The sequence below is a fragment of the Alligator mississippiensis genome, chromosome 1, assembly GCF_030867095.1.
Source record: "Alligator mississippiensis isolate rAllMis1 chromosome 1, rAllMis1, whole genome shotgun sequence".
NCBI classification, from domain to species: Eukaryota; Metazoa; Chordata; order Crocodylia; family Alligatoridae; genus Alligator; species Alligator mississippiensis.
Window position 1 is genome coordinate 442,550,398 of NC_081824.1, and position 19,516 is coordinate 442,569,913.

The window sequence follows — 19,516 nt, forward strand, 5'->3', positions numbered from 1 at the left end:
TCAATCTACCCTCTGCCAGCTTGTGACCATTATTTCTAGTCACTCCTGGTAGTGCTCGGGGGAACAGAGACTCCCCCAGTGCCTGCTGGTCCCCTCTGACTAGTTTGTAACAGGCCACTAGATCCTCCCTCAGCCTTCTCTTGTGGAGGCTGAACAGGTTCAGGTCCCTCAGCCTCTCCTCGTAGGGCCTGCCCTGCTGCCCCCTGATCATGCGAGTGGCCCTCCTCTGGACCTGCTCCAAGTTGTCCACATCCCTCCTGAAGTGCGGCACCCAGAACTGGATGCAGTACTCCAACTGCGGCCTGACCAGTGCCACATAGAGGGGGAGGATCACCTTCTTAGACCTGCTCGAGATGCATCTGTGGATGCATGACAAGGTGCAGTTGGACTTCCTGACCGTGTCCCCACACTGTCGGCCCATGTTCATTTTGGCATCAATAATATATCCTGCACAGCATCCTATTAATGCTATATATCCTTCACAATAAGGGTAATTGGAGAGATCAGTTGTCACAGAAGAGATATGTGGAGCTTTTAATGCACCATCTTGTCATTTTGTAATTATTCTCAACTTCATATTTTTAGTTCTTGATTGAGCAAAACACTTAAGTACATAACCAGTTGCAAAAATGTGCCCAAGTCCATGTCAAACAAGCAGTTAGGTATGTATTTAACATCACACTGAGCTTAGAATTAAGCAGGTTCTATGCTAAATCAGTTTGATTCCAAGTTATAGGACTTCCTTTAAGATGCTGCTTTACAAAATATTGCCTCTCTCTGAGGTAGCCAATGGCCAGATGAAATATACCATCTCATCCTGTTACTTTAATAATCAGATTAATAAAGGACTTGTTCATTATTGTTCATTTTTTCATAGCCAATAATTAATCTGCTTGTGCTTCATTTCAGTCAGTGTCATGAAAGTATACCTGACATTGGCTAAAATAATTATAATAAGATGTTGTTAACAGTGTTTTGAGAGTAATATTTCTGTCTTGCAGGATGATGCTGATGTGGAATGGAAGTTTGCTAGGGCTAAACTTTGGTTTTCTTACTTTGAAGAGGGGAGAACTCTTCCAGTACCCTTCAACCTTGTGCCAAGTCCAAAATCTTTGCTTTATCTCTTACTCAAAATTAAAAAATGGATCTCAAAACTGTTCCTGTGCCATCAGAAAGGTTTTCAGGAAGATGCAGAAATGAATACGGTAATTTTAAATATACATTATATATTACTTTTAAGTGTAAATAATTTTATCCTGTTGTTGCTTATGTTGACTTGACTTGAAATTGTATGTTCTCAGCCTCCCTCAAAATTAGGCCACCTAATCAATACCTGTACCACCGAAGTAAAAAAGAATTTTTAAGCGTGCAAAGTTCTGAGCACACCAGAGATGGCAGAATTACTGAAAAGAAGAGAGTAGTACAGCATAGTCCTCTGCGATGGCAGTTAGAGCTTTGTTCTTGTCACTCCCTTTGAGATTTTTCTTTACTAGTTCCATGCACCATTACATGACAATGATCTCTCCTCTTCCCTCCAAGTGTTTTCTGTGTCCCTGTTCTTTTTGTTTTCTTACTCATATTAAAAGATAAGAATTTCTATTAGAGATTAACAAGGAAAATCTGGTTGTAATCCTAGGAGAAAAGAAAAGAACTATATGAGCAGCATTATTAAGTTGCATTGTAACCTGCCTCTGACCAATTAGACAGCAGATTATAAATCTAACTTGGATGTTGCAAATAATATCAAGAAAATCAATGTTTTGTGGTTTCCCTCTTAACTGATTTTTAGCTGTGTATTCTGAAAATCTAGCAATTATACTATCCTTATACAAAGTTCACCTTATTTCACTTGGGAAATGAAAATGTTTCATACCCATGATCAGTGCCACTGCAGTTTGCTTTTTTTTCTAATGACCTTGCTATTTCCAAAGTTTCCACAAGTTGCAAATTGCCAAGATGCAAATTGATTTTCCAGCTTTCTTGGGTGAGAAGGGTGTCAAGCTGAAAGGCAGAAGATGTAAATATACTCAAAATGGGCTGAGAGACAATAAAGCCAAGGCTTTGAATTTTTTGGATGGATTTCAGAGACAGGTGCTCTGTATTTACCCCAGTATTTACTACAGTACTCTTGAAAACTTCCATATTTATTCTGTATAGGCCCCAAACTGAGTTTTCACCATTACCCTTAACTATGTTCAAACCTAGTTGTTTTTAGAAAGGTGCAAACCACCATTATTTCCTCAGTTTATCATAGACAAAGCCCAGAAGGACAGCTTAGCTTTTGTTAAGATTTATGGATAGCTGAGAAAAGCATCAGCTATGGGGATATAAGGCCTGTCTCTCAGGGGTTTTTCCACCCCTGAATTAGTATTTAAATACTTGTCAAATTTAATTTTCCATAAGCTGGAGAATGATTATAGATGATCAAATGCTAAATAAAGATTTCCTCTGCAGCCAAAACAACTATAAAACTTTGAATCTAAATAAAATGCATTTCTTGTACTGAAAAGGCATAAAGCCTTCTGAGCTCACATTTGCTGGCTACATATGTTTTTCTCCACTGAGTCTGAAATTGGTTATAGTTTTGATTTTGGAGATCTATACACTTTAGAATCTAGCCTGCCTGAATCCTAAGTAAAAAAGTCCTAATAAACAAGAACAGTATCTTCCCCCATTTTTTTTCCCCAAAGGTTGGGGTTTTTTTCTTTTTACGCTCTATAAAAATTAATCCCATCTCCCATTTAGAGTTGCTATGCATTTCACTATTTTAATGTCCTCCTCAGCATGTCATTCTCAGTCAGAGTCCCTGTTAATTGCCATTATAAAGGGGTTCACCTTGCAATCCTTTACTTAGTTGATCTGTCTATACTCACGTGAGTAATCCTAGTTGACCAACTGAACTGTATATGGCTGTGCAGGATCAGATGCAAGGTAATGTGTTATTCCACAAATAGATCTAATGTGCTCAGCACAGAAAGTCACATCAGTAACAGTAAAACAGAGAAAAGCTGTAGAAAAAGAAGAAAGTCTGTGACTAGTGGTGAACTTGCTTAGTTTCCCAGAGGCAGGAAACCAAGTCAGACATTCCAAACATTTGCCTGAAAATGCCTCAAGTGCCACCCAAAAGTTATCACACCATAAGCCACTTTCCTCACTCATGTTAAACAAAAAGGCTTGGGACTTGTTCTGTTTTGGGCTATTGTTTCATTCTCTACAGCCTCCTGTGGAGCTGCCATTCCAACCTGGAGTGGTGTTTTACACAGGCTTAATGAATAAACAACTGAAAAAGAGAGAAGCAAATAGAAGAAATTTAGAGCTCGAGTCCTTGACAAACTCAGGTCAGGGACCATGAAACATTCATTTTCCTGAACTAAAAATTGAGAAGGGAATGTCAGCAAGCTGTTGGTCTCGAATATGGGCCTTCTAAAAAGAAATACAAAGCACTGGGTGGCTATTTTAAATGAGAAAATAAATAAGATACATTTATATAATATCAGAATTTTTTTTCTAAATTCAAACAATGTAAAATATCATCATGCATCATTTTTACTCCACCAATATTATGCGCTATGGCCAACATTTTCAAAAATACCCTCTGAATTTTGAGTGCCCAAGCTAGTAAACTTGGGGTTTATTTTCAGATTTTCTGGACACCCCACAACTCAAGCTGAAGTCCATAGGAACGCTGAAGTCTCACCAGTTCTGAAAATCACATTCAACTGGTCAGATTGAACAGCAAGAAACTAAGACAGGAACAATCAGCAGCCACTTTGAAAATTTGGCTGTAAGATATTAACGACGAGCATAGTAGACCTGGCCTATTATTTTAAAAAGCCAGGATTAATTTTTAAAAGATGCAAAACAATAACACATGATAATGAGAGGTAGCATAAAGAAATACTTTCCAGAATCAGAGCTTTATGACACTAGACTTCTTTCATCCAGTGTTCACCTTGTTGCTTGTACAGGTGCATTTTCATTCAGATAAGTGAGACATAGCATGGCTTAATTATGCAGTACTTTATGGATTATAATTTTTTGGCAAAATATGTAAGTTTGTGTGTAAAAGTACTGTGTGTCTAAGTGCATTGCTGAACTTAAACATGGGAATTACTGTCAGATACTTGGGTGTTGGGAATCTGTTGTTTTCCCCAAATTCTTATGTACTGACTGAAAATACGCTGGTGATAGAATCCTAGGTTTAGGATTAGGTTTTTCCTTTCTCTGGCAAATTTAGTTTACTTTCTGAGGCATTTTCAGGAAGGGAAATGCCAAAAGCAAAAGGCTTAGTGAGAGAATGTCTGAAATTTTATGACTGAAATAGAAATGAAATTTTGGCATTCAGTGCCACCATGTGGTTATACATTGTATATACCCCTTTTCCATCTTTCTTATAGATAGGTTGGATTTAACAAAATAACATATGTTTTTTATTAGTTGGTTTACCTTCCTACTTTTGCTAAAAAGTTCGTTGTGATTATATTGCAACACATTTACCTTTGTTTGCAAATACTCAAAATGCCAATAAGAGAAAAGGTAGTACGAAACGCCATTCGTTTCCACCACTCATAATTGGGCATTATGCAAATTTCACTAAAGATACATGGAAGCAGATTGGATTAAACATATTTTTTATTACATGCTTCTTTATATGATCTTTTTATTTAAATCAAATACAGTTTTCTTTAAAAAAATAATCCCATCAAAATAAAATTGAAATTGACAACCTATATGAAGGCCTACATTTATTATAATCTACTAAAAATGTTTAAATTTAATAAAAATAGTACTAATAAGCACTGTACATTTTTGTTGCTGCAGTTTTAAAGAAAGCCTGAGTGCTGTACTGGTGGAAGTCATTAGCTAAACACTTAGAAGCAGAGTTGGATGACATGCTAAACCAGCTTTTGATTGATTGTAGTCTTTTCTGCAGATGCAGAGAGAATATTTTCTCCATTTCAGTTCATTTAATCAGTTGGGTTCAATGAATAGCTCATTGAAAACTCATGAACAAATTGCAAAGTTTGTTTTTCTCCTTCATTCTAGGAATGAAACGTTTTATGTGAATGGATGAGATCTGAGATTGTACTAGCTTTGACATTTTTAAGGACATGGGTCAGGTCTCATTTGGTTTAACATATCTAAATGAGACTTAATGAATTAATGTGCCTATGTTTCATTGATTAATCCAACTTGTCTCAGCTCCACAAGCCACAAAACGGAGGCAGCTTCTAAGCTTTGGTAGTACCTCCACTTCAGATTGCAAGTTATCTTGCTACCTAAACTTGGGCTTCTAGGTATACATAGATGCCATACAGTATGATCACCTAGGTGCCTAAGTCCTGCCTAAGCTGCCAACTACAATCCAGTTTGGTGGTGGGGAGATGCCTAAACCCCCAGAGGGACCCAAACCATTAGACCACAAAGAGATTTGAATCCACACCTCTTGTTTCCCTAACCACTGGGAGTTGAAAATGCAACCTTCCCTTTGTGCCAGCTTGGCAATTTGCCTTAGTTAGGATGTTTCACAGCAAGCCTTGCTCATCCATTCCCACTAGCATTCTCCAGAAATATGCCCTTGCACCCAGTTGGTGGTGTTCCTCTGAAGCTGCTGTCCAAACCGCTGCTTCTGGCATGCTTGAGAATGGCCACTGAGCATGCTCCCTGAGTGGCCTCAAGGGTGTATTTCTGGGTTTGGAGCATGTATGTGGGAATAGATGGGATGGGTGTGCTTGGGAAACATCCAAGCCATGTCTCACCTGAGATGTGCAATGATCACAATGGCTAGGGACAGAAGTTACACATAAACTGGTTTAAGTCTTCAGAAACTGGTTTAAACCTGTAACAGAACAGAAGCTCAGTGCACATAAACCAGTTTCCAAATGGCTGAAACTGATTTAAGACAAACCTAGTTGAATATAGTACAGCGGACTCCTCTTATAGGAATGACTTTGGGAAATGGTGATTTGATTCTATTAACTGGCTGATTCCATTAAAAGGAGTCCCATTTTTTTTAAGAACACAGATACTCACGCTTCCTCCACAGCCCCCTGGCCCTGCTTGTACCTCTCACTCTCCACTCCCCCCAGCCCTGCTAGTACCCCTCTCCCCCCACCCACAGCCCCTGGCCCTGCCAGAGGGGGCCCCCAACTTCCAAGGCTACCGGGCTAGGGACCTGGGTCCACAGCCCCCTTCCCCTGGCAAGGGGCAGCGGCTGCTGCAGTAGAGCAGAACCCGGCTCCCTACCTGCTGCTGCCCACTGTGGGCTCAGGTGCAGGGGGTAGGACCAGTTCCCTGATGTGGTGTGCACTCCCGGAGGGGCAGAGAGGGACCCACGCCCCCCAGATCTGTGCATGGGGTGGGGGTGAGGCAGGCACAGGCAGTAATGGCAGCAGCATGGGGTTGCACCCCTCATGGCCACTGTGTATGCAGGGGGCACGTTGTGAGGGAGCCCAGGCCCTGTCCCCCACCTCCCGGATGAGCTGCCCATGGCCTTATCCCACTCCCCACTGGGGCCCCAGCCCTGTCCAATTCCCTCCCTCCCTACAGGGGCTCAATTCCCCCCCCACACACACACACTTACCTGCAGGAAATGCTCTCCAGGCTGTCTGGGTCCATGTGCATGTACAGTATATGCACATGGCGCCCCTTACCTGACCATCCTCCTCCCGCTCCCTCCCAGCCCCCTGCAGCCTGGAATTTTGCCACTCTGCAGAGGGCTCCTCAGAAAACTGCAAAATCCCTGGCCTTCTCCAGTAAAATGATTCCAAAAACCAAAACTTGTAATTCTAATATGAGTGATTTTTACATGTAATAATATACAAATGGTTTTGGTTTTCCCATATTGATTCAAATAAGAGGCTGATTCTATTAACTAGCAATTCTATAAAGTGGAATCCACTGTATCAGACTTAAGTGATTTGGGCCTAACTGGTTTATGAAACTTCTGTCCCAGAACCCTTCCTGGTTCAAGTTTCATAGTTTCATAGTTAGTAGGGTCAGAAGGGACCTGAGCAGATCATCAAGTCCAGCCCCCTGCCACAGGCTGGAAAGAATGCTGGGGTCAAACGACCCTGGCAAGGTGTCTATCTAGCCTCCTCTTAAAGACCCCCAGGGTAGGAGCAAGGACCACTTCCCTTGGAAGTTGGTTCCAGATCCTAGCTGCCCTGACTGTGAAGTAGCACCTCCTGATATCCAGCCTGAATCTGCTGTCTGTCAGCTTATGGCTGTTGTTCCTTTTTACTCCCGGTAGTGGTTGGGGGAACAGGGACTCTCCCATTGCCTGCTGGTCTCTCTTGGCCAGTTTATAGACGGCCACCAGATCCCCTCTCAGCCTTCTCTTGTGGAGGCTGAACAGGTTCAGATCCCGTATCCTATCCTCATAGGACCTGCCCTGCTGCCCCCTGATCATGCGAGTGGCCCTCCTCTGGACCCTCTCAATGTTGTCCACATCCCTCCTGAAGTGTGGCACCCAGAACTGGACACAGTACTCCAACTGCAGCCTGACCAAGGTCACATAGAGGGGAAGATCACCTCCTTGGACCTGCTCGTGATGCATCTGTGGATGCATGACAAGGTGCCGTTAGCCTTTCTGACTGCATCTCCACATTGGCGGCCTATGTTCATCTTTGAGTCAATAATGACTCCCAAGATCCTTTTCTGCCTCTGTGCTGGCGAGAGGGGAGTTCCCCAGCCTGTAGGTGTGCTGCTGGTTCTTCCTCCCCAGGTGCAGTACCTTGCACATGGCAGTGTTGAAACCCATCCTATTCTCATCCGCCCATCTCTGTAACCTGTCCAGATCTGATTACAGTTTGTCCCTCCCCTCTAACATGTCCACCTCCCCCCACATCTTAGTGTCATCTGCGAATTTGAACAAGGTGCTATTCACCCCCTCGTCCAAGTCACTGATGAAGATGTTGAATAGTGCAGGCCTGAGGACTGAGCCCTGCATAACCCCACCGCCCACATCCCTCCAGGTCGAAAAAGACCCGTCCACCACCACACTCTGGGTGCGGCCCTTCAGCCAATTGGCGACCCATCTGACTGTGTAGGGATTGACACCACAGTTGCCTAATTTTTTAATGAGAATGAGGTGAGAGAAAGTGTCGAAGGCTTTTCTAAAGTCCAGAAAGACTACATCCACCGCGACACCTGCATCCAAGGATTTAGTGACTGATCATAGAAGGCCACCAGTTTGGTCTGACAGGACCTGCCTCTGATGAACCCATGTTGGTTGCCCCTAAGCATACACTCCCCTGCTGGTCCCTCGCAGATGTGCTCCTGGATAATTTTCTCGAAGAGCTTCCCCAGGACCCAGGTAAGACTAACAGGCCTATAGTTTCCTGGGTCCTCCTTCCTCCCTTTTTTGAAAATGGGGACCACATTGGCCCTCTTCCAGTCCACTGGCACCTCACCAGAGCACCATGAGTGCTCGTGAAGCAGTGCCAGGGGACCCTCAATGATTTGCTAATTCTCTCAGCTCTCTGGGGTGGAGATCGTCAGGACCTGCTGATTTGGATGTGTCCAGTCCCACCAGGAGGTCCCTGACTAGGTCCACTCTGACCCTGGGCCTGGCTGCGCCTCCCGTCGGACCATCAGGGATCATGATTTGGGGGGGGAGGGGGGATGACCTGGGCCCTGCTTAGAAAAATGAAGGCAAAGAAGATGTTAAATAAGTTAGCTATGATGTCTGGTGCAACCACCAGACTTCCTATCGTGTCCTGCAGAGGCCCTACGTTACCCAGAACCTTCTTTTTACCCCCTATGTATTTAAAAAAAAGATTTCTTATTGTCCTTGATCCGGGTTGCTAGTTCCAGTTCCATCTTTGCCTTACTGTTCTAACAGCCCCCCTACAATACCTGTAGGGTATGTATAGTCCTTCCTGGTGATGACCCTTCCCTTCCATTGGGTGTACACCTCCTTTTTAGCCTTGAGACATTCCTGGATGCTTTTTGTTAGCCAAGGGGGCTTTTGAACACTCCTGCTCCCTTTAACCTTTGTTGGGATTGCCACCCTTTGAGCTTGGAGGATCATCTCTTTAAGGAACGACCACTCTTCTTGGACTCCCAAGAAGTTAAATCAAAGTCCTCTAGCATCCCAGCATAGACTGTGTTTACTTCCTCTTCCTATTGTCCCTGAGGTCTCTGGGATTTGCAGTCCAGACCCACAAGAGCAGGACTCTGCAGGGTTGCTCATCACTTCCTCTTCCTGCTTCCAGGTGCCTCTGGGATTTGTAGTCCATAATCACAGCCAGCAGGACTCCACAGGGTTGTTCCCTTCTGTTCAATACATGCTCACTTCAGAGAAAAGACTATTCTTGTTCAAGCTTTTATTAAATCAATGCCACTACCTTTTTCCCCATCTACCCCCTCCTCAGCCTGGTAGGCAGTACCTGCTCCTCTCTCCCAGGCAGACCCTCCAGCTAGCTCTGGTCTGGGGCTTAGCCATGCCCCATCCACTGAAGCAGGGAAGAGGAAAAAGCCTTGGAGCTGGCAGGCTGGTACGGGTGCTCTTGCACGTCCCAGCTCCTGGCTTGGGCCACTGAAGGCATGTACCTTCATTTCCTGAGTCAGAAGTAGATGGCTATTCACTTGCTTGCCAGTTCAATCTCTGCAGTTTAGACTGACCTGCAAAGACTGAATTGATTCAGCCTCGGGTTTTTTGACTGTCTGTACTTAGCCAATGTAAGCATCCCTCAGGGATCATGGAGACAGATACAAGAGGCAAAGGAAGTGTGCCTGGGGAGCCTAGTGGTTACAGTATCTTGAGGGGAGTCAAATTTATTGCACATTATTCCTTTATGTTTCTTTTTCAATTCACATACGGGCTAGTGCCCAGCATAACTAAGTGCACTATCTGCCAGTTTTCTAGGCTTTCCAGCTTCTCTATAGCCAAGCACTCAACTCAGAAAACACAAAGCTGACTGTTATCAAGATCCTACCAAAAATATAACACATACCCACAATTGACCCCATACTGCCATTTAAGTGGGTTAAATGCTTTTGCACCACCTTAGTGGTGTTGGTGTTTGCACATGTTGGCGGTGTATTGTGCATTAATTCCAGCCACTGTAGCACATTCAGCAGCGTAATGTGCCTTAAATGACTTCAGGGCACAGCAAACTAAAACACTTCCAAAGAGTTTTAGTTTATTGCTCTACAGCCACAGAGCAAAGCACCGGGCTCCGTGTGGCTCAGCGGCTGTACATGCAGCCTGGCTGCAGCCTGGGAAAGCAGGCTCCACTGAAGAAAAAAATAAAAAAGTGGCGAGTCTGATCTTTTCTTTTTTTTTTCTGTGGAGCCTGCCTGCCTGTGTGAGCTTCATGGGGACCTGGGCCTTCTCTCTGCAGCTGCAGTGCCCCCCAGGACCACCAGAGCCTGGTGCCTCCAGGCAGGTGCTGCCGGGGAGGGGGGGTGGAGGGGACCGCCACTGTCGCAGAGGGAAGCACCAGTCCTGCCACACACAGCCCAGGGACTGTTCTACTTACCAGCAACTCGCTGTCCCCTCTCCGCCACCAGAGAGGCAGGTAAGACATGGATATACATGACATGGGGGTTTACTTTGTTCTAAATGGAAGCATTGTTTTTAAAAACCCACCACTTCAATTTTGGGTGAAGTAAATCGCCGTTTCATCTACACATGCCCTAAGATTCTGCATTTATACGTCTGTGTATTTGGAAGAGGCAAATATTTTATTATATCAGGTGAAACTGTAAGAAATTGATTTTTTTTAAATGACAACCTCTATAACTCCTCATCTAAGCCAATCTGATCTTAATTTCACAGCCCTTATATCTTGCCTTACTTCTCATAGACCTGGTTCCATTTCAGTCAGTAGTTATACACAGTTCATATTCTTTTGATACCTCTAATTCACATACATAACAATCTGTTTGTTCAGCCATGGAACCACATTTTTCATTTCATCAGAAGGTAGTGACTTTGGTCCTTCTGAAAGAAAAAATTGTAATTTAACTTAGTAATTTAAATCCTAAACTATCCATTAGTAATTAGTATCTATTTTGAAATAATGGCCTTCCAGTTCATTATCTAACAGTAAAAATATTCTTTAGAAATCTTAAATAGAAACTTCTTTGGACTACCTACTCCCATTGCATAATTGTTTTACATTCAGATGTTCATTAAAGTGAGGGAAGAATGGAGTCTTTAATATAAACTATGAAAATTACTTATGAAGACACTGAGTTCTTTCCATTTTGCACTTTGTTCGAAGTATCTATAAAATACAAGATAGTGCTGCCTAAGATCTGAAATCAAAAGAGTTAAACAAGCATTTAAAACTGCTCTAAGAGAATTGGGCTCTGGAATGCTATTACTGACCCAACATACAGGAGTATAATATTTCCTAGAACTCAGGAGGATCTATTCTATTTTGCAGCTCTGCTTTCTGTTCCTTTTGTTTAGATTTGGAGATTTTGGGGGGCTTTGATAGTTTAGTTGGTACACATATTTTGGGCCCTGTTTCAGGACAAGTTAAGCACAACATATGATTTTGATTTTGATTGTACTTGTAGCCCTTTTTCAGTTATTTTTTTTTAAATAGAGCCATTTTCCTGAATAGGAGTCTGAATGGATTCATATTAATTAACTCAATAAAATCTACAATTGGAATTGTGCTGTTGACTTCAATGAAGTGGGGGGATTTCACCACTAAAGTTAGCACTGTTTGCTAAAATTAAGTCTGACAGTTAATGTTTTATTGAAAAAAAATAATGAAAAATCATAACCAAATAATTCTTACATTTATTATGAATTTTGGTGTTTTGTTTTTTTTAATTTCAGCTTGGCCAGAGTAAGCAATCTAGTTTAAAAAGCTCAGATGATCTCCATTTAAATAGCTTGAACAATCCTCCAAGACAATACCAGGTAAAATGTAGTTTAAAAAAGTGTGTGCGTATGTGTTTGTTTCAAAAAGAAGTGGGACTAACTAGATTAATAATACAAAGGCAAAGGCAAGTTTTTTTCTCTAAGTTGTGCAATATAAATCCAGAATAAGTCTACTGATATGGACAGTCAGAATAATTTTAGTGACTGGAAGAATGTGGCTCCTTCTTTGCTCTCTAAATGCTAGGCATTAGTGAAGTTTTAGTGCCTTGTTACGCTTTGCACCTTGAATTCCTCAAATATTGATCAGTATTAGTACTAGCTTGAGTTTGGAGCCACTCTAGACCCCACACCCAGACCCATCCATGTTGTGACCTGGCTTGCTGGCATGTGCTCTGCAGGCTGTTTGCACAGGGTTGCACCCATGGGAGTGGGAAGGTCAGATCCCCAGGGTTGGGAGGGGAGAGCTGACTTGGTCTCAGAATTGCACCCTAGGCAATAGAGTTTAAGGGGTGGAAAGTGTGTCTACACAGAACATAATGGTGAGGTAGGGGACACTGCATCCTGGCATGCTGGAGGACTGCAACTTGGGCAGCTTATCTGTGGGGAGTGGCCACACATTAATGGAACAGGATCTGGGTAATGTGAATCAATGGGTGTTAGTGCTACCTTGAGCTTGCAGCAGTCACTGAAGGCCAGCGGGAGCCTGGGAGACTGAAAGTTAAGAACCTCCTGCCTCCCATTCTGGGCTTCACCCCTTCCCCCTGGCGCTCCCATGGTTCTTCCCCACCCCCTGCCCCCAGGCCTCCCCCTTGCCACCCTTACCCCTGGAGCTATATTTTCCATGTACTTACTGAATACATGGTCTAGCTGGGACAAGCTGCCTGTGCTGTCTGTCCCAAGGGAGCAGGCAAGGAAGAGTTAAATGGCCTGCCCAGCAGTAGCTGGGCAGGTAATTTAACCCTTCCCTGCCTGCTCCCTTGGACAGATGGTGCAGAAAGCCACAAGTAATCAGGCAATGAGCAGAGATCTGGGGGGGCTGGGGGGGGTGCAGTGGGCCCAATGTTGGAAGGGGTCAGCTGGAGTGTTTACACTAGAGTGTAGCCTAGCATAGTTGCACCTTAGTGTATCACAAACTGGGCAGCACTGATCAGAGGTAATCCTGTCCTAGTGTGGTATCACGTTAAGCTGCATATTTGTTCTTAAAACCAGTTTCAGGTATTTAATGTACAGACAATCTGGGGCCTAAGAGTTGCAGGAACCACCCAAAATTACTGTGTAACAAGGCCCAGAGATAAACCTTCCCTGCAGTGGTGTAACTTTAAGCTGCCTAAAGTATGCTTAAAACTAGTTTCAGATGTTAATGTGTTGTCATAGGAGTTCAGAGCTCTAGGAGCTGCCTAAAATTAATGTGCAACAAGGCTCTTACAAAAAACTGAAATAAAGACTAAATTAAATTCAGTGACTGAGTCACTTACAGCTTTGTAAAAGAACTTCTGAAATGCTTCAGAGGTGTTTGAAAAGTTTTGTTTGTAAAATCTCTCCACACCGTGCTTCCTTCCTATAGCACCATAAAGTGAGATTGGTAAAGGACATTCAAGAATTGTCTGGCAAAGTGAGAAGGAAAATCCACATCCCACAAAAAGATATGCATCCAACATCAGCCTCCAGCAGCCATATCCCACCAGAGCAAGCATGGAGATCAAATATTCAGCATCTCTTCTCCATGAGACAGTGTGACACCAAGTGCTCCCCCTGGAGCAGTCTAGCTTTGTGCAGTCTTTTATTATATGCAGCATCTAATTAACACAGTATAATCTAAAACTCCCTGGCTTTTTCATGACCAATCAAGTTATGGAAGATTAAGATAAGAAAATAATTCTGTAAACAGTAGGCATTGTGGCATTGCTTTTGGAATTGTACCAGACCCTTAAAATAAATTGTGTTATCCACACTGACAACACAATTAGTAATCGCATACTAGATCCATTCGTGTAAGGGGTAGGAACACCATCTCTGCAAGAGCTTCTGTTGCTTGAGTTAACATCCACATCTGTGAGTGGAGAGGCACAGCAGAGCCTGAAAACATGGTCTAGCTGCGAGAGAAAGCAGGGGTTACATGAATTACATTAATGAAATGTATGAAAGGAGCTCGTGGCCTTTGAGTATCTGGGCCCAAATGCATTAAGGAATTCTCTAGGTCTTCAGTTGTGGAAGCATAGAAACTTTTCTGTAGTGTAAAGTTAGATAATAAGTTGTGTGCACAGTTATTTAGTAACTTTCACTGATCATAGAAAGCAAGATCCAGAGAAGCACTATAGGTAGGTACCTCCAACCTAGATGTTGTAATGCCTAAAAATTAGGCAGTTCTGAAAAGTGACTGAAAACAGTCAGCTACTGAAAGGGAGACACTTAGAGCTAGTCAATAGGAAACACTAAACATACAGGTATGTCTGAATTCCCATCTCTCTCATTCAAGGCTGTACATTAGGTGCCTCCATTCAATTGGGATTTAGAGCACTAGATGCTCTTCTAAGGGTAGACACCTAATTATGACATGTTTGGGAGAGTAATGCTCTCAGAAGTATTTCTATATTTGCATAAAAGACATAAATCCCATGGAGCACAGCAAGCAAAACATAGAATTTCCCCACTGTGGTTCCCTAACTACTAGACTACAAAGTTGAGCTAATTTTTGCTTACTCTTCTTCAGTCCCTGTAACTCATGCATTCTTAGCAACACACTAGCCTGGCTTTATCAGGAAGGATGGAGGATAACATCCATCTCCTATCATGACTCACATACAAAATATATCCGGGACTGGTAGTCAGGGATCTTTCCTAGTAAGTGGTAGACATGGCTTTGAACCCATCAAACCATGGAGGACCTAGAACCTAGGTGTTCCATCTATTGAGCAAGTGCACTAGCAACTAGTCTGTTATCATAGAATCATGGAAAATTTGGGTTAGAAGGGACCTCAGGAGGTCATCTAGTCTAATCCCCTGCTTAAAACAGGACCATCTGCAACTATATTATCCCAGCCAAGGCTTTGTCTAGCTTCATGGTAAAAATCTCCAAGGATGGAGATTCAGTTCCAGATGTGGCCTCACCAATGCTTATTAGAGGGGAAGAATCACTTCCCTCAATCTGTTGGCAACACTCCTACTAATGCAACCCAAAATGCCATTAGCTTTGTTTGCAACTATCATGCAGAGGTGTAACAGGATGCCTGAGCACTCAGGAAGCAGTGGAGCATGGAGTAGTGTTGTTGGCTTCCCAGGGGTGGTATGCTGGTCACCCTCCCTTCATTACACTACTGCTGTCACCTTTTTCTTATAAGTAATAGGCCTTTAACTATGAACTGGAGGAACTAGTTGACTGCATGACTAGACTTTGGGGGAGTGAAAATTAACTGAGTATATGCCTTCAGATTTCAAAATCAATACAAGCAAGTCCAGTTTTGAAAATTCTGACTCTCTTCTATTTCCATTCTCTAGAAAATAATGAAGCGGCTCATTAAAAGATACGTCCTTAAAGCTCAGATAGATAAGGAGAGCGACGAAGTCAATGAAGGTGAGTATAGCATATTCATAACTTTATAACTGATCAGCGACACAAAACAAGCTACTTACAAATGGTTATGTTAACATTTTGGAAGAGCTTTTCCAAAACTTTTTGTAATAATCATATTCACATCTCAAAAGTGAAGAATGTGTGGCATGTTGCTATGTATATGAAATCACTACTAATCATAGGTTGTTGCATAATAAAAATGATATCATTCATGTGAGGCTGCAGTTAAGGAAGAGACCCCTGTCTTGTATCTATGTTTTCACACCAGAGTCTGGATGCTGGAGAAATCACAGGTAAAGAAAGTCATAACCCCTTTGAGGATTCTTCCTTCCTTTCAATTGTGAGTGGCATCATCTTTGTGGGGGAAGTTTACCAAAGCAGTTCAGGGAACACATTGATCAACATACACCATGAATGAAAAAGACATACATGCTCTGTCCTACTACAGGAGATCTTTGTCATAGATTAGTAATAGAACAGTAGAGCCCTTTGCCATTGATTAGTTGCTATCCCTGGGTTCAGAATAGACTGCTTTTTATAGACTGCTGTTGTCATTGTGCTGGTTGCCTTTTTTAGCTCCTGGAAGTTATTTCTCCCTTTCTACAGATGAACCAGACTGAGGGTGGAGACTTTTTCTCCCTTCTCCCCCATAACAGGCTTGTTTAAGATTCTGCTGGGCAGGTCAAGAGTAAAGCTTGATGATATTTTTTCAGCAAACAGTGAATATATAAAGTTTTGATCATAACTAAACTATCCATATACTTTAATTATAACTGAATTTTTAATTTTACCTGAATTTGCCAAATAATTTTGGCTGGAAAAATACTGGCTATATTCATATAGTTGAGTGTGGTGGTGTGTCTGATATATCCAGTAACTCAGCCTAGGGGCAACTTGAATTAAATCAAATCTAAATCAGTATCCCCTGTCTCCACAAATAGCAGCACAAATTTGGGGAACAAGCAGGAGGAACTCACATTCCTGCTTGCTAGCACGCAGTATGACCTAGTCGGCTTAACTGAAACATGGTATGATTCTGCGCATAACTAGGCGATAGACATTGAGAGGTACAGGTTATACAGATGAGACAGAGTGGAGAGAAAAAGCAGGGGTGTAGCTCTCTATGTTAAGGAGCAGTACACATCTTCTGTCATCAAGGCAGGAGTGGAGGAGGGGAATACCGAAACATTGTGGGTCAGGATCCAGGGGGGGCCAGGGGAGAAGGACTTGGTAGTGGGGGTCTACTACAGACCTCCTCACCAGGATGACGAGCTTGACAAGGTATTCTCCAAGCAGCTTTCAGATGCCATACAGGGGAGGGAGTCAGTGGTCATGGGGGATCTAAATTACCCAGATATCAGCTGCGAGGAACAGGCAGCCAAAACAAGCCGCTCAAGGAGGTTCTTACACTGTGTGCAGGACCTCCACTTTACCCAGGTGGTGTCCAGTCCCACCAGGGGTAGTGCCCTGCTAAACCTGGTCCTAGCAACAGGGGATGATCTCGTGGGGGACCTGCAGGTACACAGTAACCTGGGTGATAGTGACCACCACTTGATAGAGTTCGCTATCCAGCGAAGGGTGACAAAAATATCCAGTGATGCTAGTTTTAGACTTCAGAAGGGCCAACTTTACTAAACTTAGGAACCTAGTTAGTGAGGTGGCCAAACTCAAGAGCATTGAGCTAATGGGGTCCAAGAGGGTTGGAAGTTTCTCAAGGGAGTGATCCTTGTAGCACAAAAGGAGTCTATCCCCTTACGCAGGAAAGGGGGTAGGGCGATAAAAAAGCCCCCTTGGCTGAACAGGAAGCTTCAGGAAAGACTGGGGACAAAGAAAGAGATATATAGGCAGTGGAAGCAGGTGGCACCTACCAAGGAGGCATACACCACTCTGACACGCTATTGCAGGGAGTCAGTTAGGCAGGCCAAGGCAGGACTGGAGCTTAGACTGACTACAACAATCAAGGACAATAAAAAGTCCTTCTACAGATACATAGTGAGCAAAAAGAAGGCGCAGATTAGCATAGGACCCCTGCAGGACAAATCAGGTCAGTTGGTGGTTGATGCAGACAAAAAGGCACAGCTCGTCAATGAGTTTTTTGCTTCAGTATTCCTTAATACTGACCAAGACAATCCCCCCACCTTGAACATAGACAGATGTCCAAAAGGCACCAGACCACCAAAGGTTAGTGTTGACTTAGTTAAAGAGCACTTGGAAGGGCTGGATGGGTACAAGTCGGCCGGCCTGGATGACCTCCATCCACGGGTGCTGAAGGAATTGGCCAGTGTCATTGGTGAGCCACTGGCATGGCTGTTTGAGCACTCATGGTGTTCCAGACAGGTCCCTGAGGACTGGAAAAAGGCCAACGTGGTGCCCATTTTTAAGAAGGGGAGAAGGGAGGAGCCAGGTAACTTTAGGCCAGTCAATCTTACCTCTGTCCCTGGGAAAATGCTAGAAAAAATCATCGAAGAGCATATTTGTGAAAGCCCAGAAGGGGAAACAATGCTGTATGGAAACCAGCACGGGTTCGTCACAGGTAGATCCTGCCTGACAAACCTTATAGCCTTTTATGACCAGGTCACACACTGCCTTGACACAGGGGTGGAGGCCAATATCATCTACCTGGATTTTAGGAAGTCCTTCAACACAGTTTCACATCCTATTCTCATAGGGAAGTTAACGGGCTGCGGAGTGGATACCTACACAGTCAGGTGGGTGGCCATCTGGCTTAGGGACCTCACTCGGAGAGTGGTGGTGGACGGGTCATTTTCAACCTGGAAGGAGGTAGGCAGTGGGGTCCCACAGGATTCGGTGTGTTGAGCACCCTCTCCGAGTTTGCAGATGATACTAAATTATGGGGCGAAGTTAATACACCAGAGGGCAGAGAGCAGTTACAGGCTGACCTGGACAGGTTAAATCAATGGGTGGAACGTAATAGGATACAATTCAACAAAGATAAATGTAAAGTACTCCACCTCGGAGGGAGGAATCCCCAATAGTTCTCTCCCCTGGTAGTTAGTATAGTTGCCTAGGAAATAAAAGTCCTAGGTGACTAAAAGTGCCATTCTGTTTGCTGCTCCAATGAAGTTTAAATTATTTATATATGGAAGAATAGTATCAGCCTAACAGTTGGAAGACATCCTCACATCATAGTACTAGAAAATTAGGGTTGGAAGGGACTTCAGGAAGTCATCTGGTCCACCCCCCTGCTCAAAGCAGAACCATCCCCAGCTATATCATCCCAACCAAGGCTTGGTTTACCCAGGTTTTAAAAACATCCAAGGATAGAGATTCCACAACCTCCCCAGTTAACCTGTTCCAGCACTTTACTACTCTCCTAGTGAGAAAGATTTTCTTAATATCTAAGTTAAACTTCCCTTTCTTCAACTTGAGACCATTGCTCCTTGTTCTGTCATCTGCCACCACTGAGAACAGTCCAGCTCCATCCTCTTTGGAGCCAACCATCAGGTAGCTGAAGGATGCTATTAAATCACCCCTCCGTCTTCTCTTCTCCAGTCTAAATAAGCCCAGTTCCCTCAGCCTCTCTTCAGACGTCATGTGCCCCAGCACCCCAAACTATTTTCATAACCCTCTGCTGGACTCTCTCCAGTTTGTTCACATTCTTTCTGAAGTAGAGGGACCAAAACTGGATACAGTACTTCAGATGTGGCCTCACCAATGCCAAATAGAGGGGAAGAATAATTTCCCTCGATCTGCTGGAAATACTCATACTAATGTAGACCAGTATGCTGTTAGCCTTCTTCCTTGGTGAAGACTTCCCTTTGGTGAATCCATCACTATCACTGTCCTTGAATACACTGTTATCTAATGGTTAAGATTCTCTGCTGGGAGACAGCAGTAGAGCATTCAAAGTACCTTAGGGATTGAATGACAATGTGAGCTCCTGCCCTGATCACCGTGTTAGTATCTGGCTGCTCTTTAGTGCCTAAAACTAAAGCATTTAAGGTCTATAGGATATTCCAGTGTAAATAATTTTATGCTTCTTTCATTGACAAAAATGAATAGAAATAGTTCTAGCCTAAATTTTCTTCCTTTATATCCAGGACAGTTTCACGAGTGTACACTAGTTTTCCTCTCCT

General features: G+C 43.3%; 1 protein-coding gene across 2 annotated transcripts in view; it reads left to right on the plus strand.

Annotated features, from left to right (window-relative positions):
* The window catches only part of TRPC6 (transient receptor potential cation channel subfamily C member 6), a 188,222-nt gene that overhangs the window by 161,536 nt on the left and 7,170 nt on the right, over positions 1–19,516 (plus strand). The window contains exons 9-11 of one of the 2 annotated variants that reach the window (XM_006269336.4): positions 1,002–1,205; positions 11,804–11,887; positions 15,344–15,419. In XM_006269336.4, the coding sequence (XP_006269398.2) occupies positions 1,002–1,205; positions 11,804–11,887; positions 15,344–15,419 (364 nt within the window). The remainder of the gene's footprint in view (positions 1–1,001; positions 1,206–11,803; positions 11,888–15,343; positions 15,420–19,516) is intronic. The other variant, XM_019482036.2, reaches the window with a different exon arrangement.